Source organism: Echinops telfairi, unplaced genomic scaffold (assembly GCF_000313985.2).
Source record: "Echinops telfairi isolate 266 unplaced genomic scaffold, ASM31398v2 ScPeMD7_70;HRSCAF=299, whole genome shotgun sequence".
NCBI lineage: Eukaryota > Metazoa > Chordata > Mammalia > Afrosoricida > Tenrecidae > Echinops > Echinops telfairi.
This window is the reverse complement of record NW_022103968.1, coordinates 13,026,177-13,031,298: the sequence shown is the minus strand read 5'-3', so window position 1 is coordinate 13,031,298 and position 5,122 is coordinate 13,026,177. Positions and strand designations below refer to the sequence as shown.

At 56.1% G+C, this 5,122-nt stretch overlaps 1 protein-coding gene across 1 annotated transcript in view; it reads right to left on the bottom strand.

Annotated features, from left to right (window-relative positions):
• Positions 1-5,122, bottom strand: part of HSPA12A (heat shock protein family A (Hsp70) member 12A) — a 163,073-nt gene that overhangs the window by 25,522 nt on the left and 132,429 nt on the right. Inside the window, exons 5-6 of the mRNA XM_045291412.1 lie at positions 2,983-3,169; positions 408-512 (exon numbers count right to left, since the gene is read on the bottom strand). Coding sequence (XP_045147347.1) covers positions 408-512; positions 2,983-3,169 — 292 coding nt within the window. The remainder of the gene's footprint in view (positions 1-407; positions 513-2,982; positions 3,170-5,122) is intronic.

Below are 5,122 nucleotides of genomic sequence, written 5' to 3'. Positions count from 1 at the left end.
GGGGGGGGTTTCCTGACACAACAAGAAGGAGATGGATGATATACCTAACCAAGCTCTGCCCTGTCCGATTGGTTGGCTACGAGTCAGAATCGACTAGAGAGGCTATAGGTATTTCCTTGGGTTTTCATTGTTACTTTCTCAGTCAGACACTTGCACTCGCTCACTCTCCCCTGTGAACAGTTCAACAGCTTCGCGTACTCGATGTCTGAGAGACTCTCGCGCTTGTCGTTTCTGGTCATGCGTGCACTAAGCCCCTCTCCCCTCTGTGAATCCTGCTATCCCTGAGACACCCGCCGACCAGCTTGTGAAGGCAGGCCCGACACCAGCTGAAACGCCCAGGGCGAAGACCCACTGTGGACTCCTGAGGTCCCCACCCCCGGCCCCACCCACCGTGGACAACGGCGCACCTTCAGAGCCTGCTCCTTGAAGTACTGCAAGGCGTATGCGAAGATGTCCAGAGCTTTCACCTTCTTGCCATTCGCCGCCGTCAGGTCTGTCTCCATGGTCAAGTCCTGGGAGGTAGGGGGGCAGTGGAAGGAGAGAGTGGCAGGAGGGCACAGGAGACGCAGGGGGGCCGCTGCCTGCGGGTCTGGGGGATTGTGGGGAGCTCTGCTGTTTCCTGATGTTTGAGGCGTTGGCTAGGATGGTGGGAGCTCCACCCAGGGCCTGGCAGATGCCCCACAGCACCCACTTCCATGGCCCTCTCCCTCCTCCACTCTCCCAGATCCTCCCGGGAGCAGAGATTGGGATGAACAACAGCACCAGGAAGCAGAGAGAGAGGGAGGGAGAGAGAGAGAGGGAGGGAGGGAGGGAGGCAGCAGGCTGCAGCCCAGATGTAAATGCACAGACTGTTTCCACACATGGACAGTCACCCTTGGGAGTCCCCAGTGGAGGCCGAAGTGGCACCCTTGTTGCCGTGTATGATGCTAAACAGACAGGATGCTCTCATTCCTCCTCCCACCCATCTCCCCATCCACCCCCGGGAGCTGCCTACCACGTAACCAGAATATCTTAAGGCTGGAGCTGCCGAATCCTCAGCGCCTCTGCCTCCCTCCCTCCCTCTCCTTCCAGCTGCAGAGTGAGCAGGGTCCTTAGATGGTGGGAAGTCAGGTGGCAGGTGGCTGGGGTTCCTGAACAAGTGATGGGGAGCGCTTCCTACAGTGGCCTAAGGGCATCTGCCAAAATAGTTCGCTACTCACTTGACCCAGAAAACTGTGCCAATCAACAGGGTGGAATCTCCAGGTCCATTTCAAGAATGGCTGTGAAACTGCCTGGGCCATCAAGGGTGTGCATATCCGGAAAGCCACCAGGTGTTTGAAAGACACTTTGCAGAAGTAGCGTGTGCCTGCCTGATGCTATAATGGTGGAGTTGGCCGGTGTGCCCAGGCCAGATATGGGGTTGGACCCACGGTGGCCAAAAAAATGTGCTGCATCTTTGCCACCCGGGCTTAAAAAAGGCAGAGTTGTGCTGAACTGAAGGATCTAGCTATGGCTTCTCTGATCATTGCACACATACATCCAGGTGAACAAAGCCCCCAAGATGCCCAGCAGACTTAGAGAGCTCAGGACGGGCCAGTCCATACACGAGCTCCCCCGGCCGCACTGAAATGACCTGACTGAATAGAAACGAGTTGTTTTTAAACCAGAAGGGGAGCGTGCACAGAAGACAACGCTATCACAGGAGAAACGGAAGAAGCAAACACCTGGGAGTAAATTAAGCTTAAAAGAAAAGTTTTTTGCTTTGTTTTGTTTTTTTGCCACAAAGAAGGGATGAAAACAGTCCCTGGAGTATGAGGAGGGGCGGAGAGTGGGGAGCGAAACAGTAGAGGAAGCCCCCAGCCCCAGGAAGCTCATTCCTGCGGGGCGGGGAGTCAGTGGGGAGTCAGAATGAAGGAGGCTGGGTAATCTGAAGGCAGCAGTGGGTTACTAAACCCAGCCCAGTGTACTCAGCATCCGTTCTCCTGACACCTCGGCCCAGCCGCCTCCCACCCCTGCTGTGTGCTATTGGGAGGCAGCTCCCTGGACTCAGAGAGGGCCCCAAGCACCAGGAAGCCCCCAGCTGGGACAGGAAGCCTGCGCTGCACTGATAGTGCCGAATTCTCTCCGACAGAGCTCTGCCATGAGAGAGCCAGCCACACCCAGGGCCCAGGAGCCCCAGGCCAGTGCTGGAAGCCGGCTTGGGACTGCCACTACCCGTTTTACAGAGAAGGAAAGCCAAGGTTCGGAAAGATGGAGTAACTTAGATTAAGTATTTGTAAGGCAGCAGCTGCAGGGGTAAAACCCAGGCTGCCTGGGCCCAGGGGCCTGGTCTTTCAATGCTGCAGCCATGCTTCCAGGCACCCGGAGCTTTGGGACAGGGATGGGCTACAACGACTCTGTTGAAAAAGCTCCATCAGCCACAATACCGTTCTCTGAAGCTGCTCCCTTGCCTTGGCGAGCTTAATTCTCCACACCAAGTGCTATGTCTAGCTCACTGGGCACCAGCTAGCCGGGCAGGGAAGTACAGAGGCTATGGGAGTCGACTTCCCATGACTGGGCAGCGGCTTTCCAGCACCGAGAGCTGAGGCCCCAGTTGGCACTTCTGGACTGACCATTGAAAAGTCACTGTTTCAGGCCAACCAGGGGTCCCAGGCTCCATTTCCCTCCTCCCGGATCCCCGATGGCTTAGCGATCTAGCAAGTGAGGGGGCTAACTCCTGGCACCGCAGAGCACCCCAGCAGCCTGCTCCTCCTATGCTACAGCCACACCCACTCAGTCTGGTCCTTCTCCACGCAAGTTGTGTGACAGGCTGAGCAGCTCCCTGCACACAGGTACATCTGAAAGTACACGGCGCACTCCAAACATCCGCATAAACAGACAGGGGTTTCTGCTGGCAGGAAGGAAGCCTGGGGATGGGGTACTGGTTTGGACAGCTCCCCCAAGGCTGGAGGACCCCTAGTTCTCCCACGTGGGGCGCTGGAGTCAGGGCCAAGGTTCGCTCACCCCAGTGGTGTGCAGCTTCATCTTGAACTTCTCCAGGTACAGCCACTGCTTGGCCTCGGTGGGGTCCAGGTCATGGTAGAAGTCCCGGGCAGCATAGCCGAAGCTGTGGAATTTCCGCTCGGGCGTCAGCAAGATGGTGGTGGGCGTTTTCTGGTTGGACACCCCTGGATCACCTCCTTCCCATCGCCTGCCGCCAAGGAAAGAGCAGATGTTAAAGGGCTCATGCTGTCCTGCCAGGTGCTGCCTGGGCACCTACTGTTTGCATGACTGTTACCCAGGAGAGAGCTCACCGGAGCTGGGAAAGGAAGCCGGGCCGGGCTGGGTGAGCGGCTTGAAACACACCCTCAGTTCAAAGAAAATGCGAGGGGCAAGTCCTGAGCTCTAGCTCAGTAGCAAAGGTCTGCCTGCCTCACCCACTCACCATTTATTGAGCATCTACTGTAGCAGTTCTCAACCCGTGGGTTGTGACTCTTTTGGGGGCCAAACGACCCTTTCACAGGGGCCGCCCAATTCATAACAGTAGCAAAATGACAGTGATGAAGTAGCAACGAAAATAATTTTCTGGTTGGGGGTGGGGGGTAATCACAACTCGAGGAACTGTATGAAGGGGTCGCGGCATGAGGAATTTTGAGGACCACTGGTCTACTGCATGCCAGGTGCTGGTGACAGGCATGGAAGGTCTACTCTCGGTGAACTTGCAGCCTTGTAGCCAGGTGTGGAGTGAGTGGGTTCCGGCTGTGACAGTGGGGAACAAAGCCGAACTGTGCCCTGGAGGGTTTTCACTGGCTGATTTTTTTCTTTTTAAATTTTCAGAAATAAACCGCTGGGCCCCTCTCCTAAGGCACCTCCGTCTGAACCCATCCCTTAGCAGACAAGCTCCTTAGTCATCGGAGCCGTCCAGACGCCCGCCGCTGAGGAGATCACCTACATGCTTGGTTTTTCTTTTCTCCTTTGCAAGCACTCCACAGCGGACAGATGAGAGCACCCTGCGGTTCAGTCGTTGGGGCTCTGGGACACAGAGCTTAAATTCCCTTTACAACAAGACACAGGTTTTATAAACAAATGCATAAAGACCTACCTCATCCGATGGAAAGTGAGGGACCCAGGGAAAGGCTTTGAGGAGGCGGAGGGCGGCCAGCTGGTGGGGGAAACTAGAGAATGTGGACCAGGGGACAACTGGGGAAATGACAGAGAGGAGCCTGAAGGAGGGATGAATCTGGGCTGCTGTCATGGGAACTGGGGAAATGCAGTCCAGGCCCTGGGAGGTGGCATGGGCAGAGGCCTGGAGAGGGAATGCCAAGTGACAGGGTGAGTTCCAGAAAGACTGCAAGAGGCAGAAGGGGCAGTGAGATGGATAGGGAGGCACGTGGGAAGAGGCTGGAAGAGCCCTGAGGGAGGGTCTGAGGTCTAATCAGAGACCCGCAGGGAGGTTCTGCCATGTCTAGGAGCAGCTGTGACAGGAAGGGGTGATGGGTGCTTCCAGATGCAGAGCTGGAGTCACTAGACATGATGTGGTGGGAACATGCTAGGCAGGCTGTTGTGCAGGGAACAGTAGAGAGCCTGGCGCTGTGGGGCATGGCAGTGTCCTTGGGTTGCAAGCCTGGGAGCCTGGCTGTGAGATGGCCAGGTACAGAAGTGATCAACAGGAGGTTGCAGAGAATTATGTGGGCTTCCTGGGCAACGGCCACTCCTGCAAAGGTTCACAGGAGACCCAGGCAGGGAGACCTAGGGTGACATAGGGTGACAGCCGTCGCTCCGAGATGGGATGAGAATGGAGAAGTGTGAGGAGCGCAGGGCTGGGTCCTGCGTGGTTGCAGGCTGAAAAGAAGGAGAGAGATGAGGGAAGGAGAAGGGTGTGGACCGGCAGCCAGACAGATCCCCTGGGATGGAACCCGAGATCTGGTTGGAAGGCAGTGGACAGGGCAGGGATTCAGGCTCAAAGGAACCCGTGGGTTTCTGAGACTGTATATCTTTACAGGAGCTGAGAGTCTCATCTTTCTCCTGGGGAGCAGCTGGTAGTTTCAAACCGCTGACCTTGAGCTTAGCCACCTAACACAGCCCAAGATGTAACCCACTACGCCACCAAGGACCCAATCTCTTAAATAAAATGAAACATTTTGTTTTTCCAAAATGGACTAAA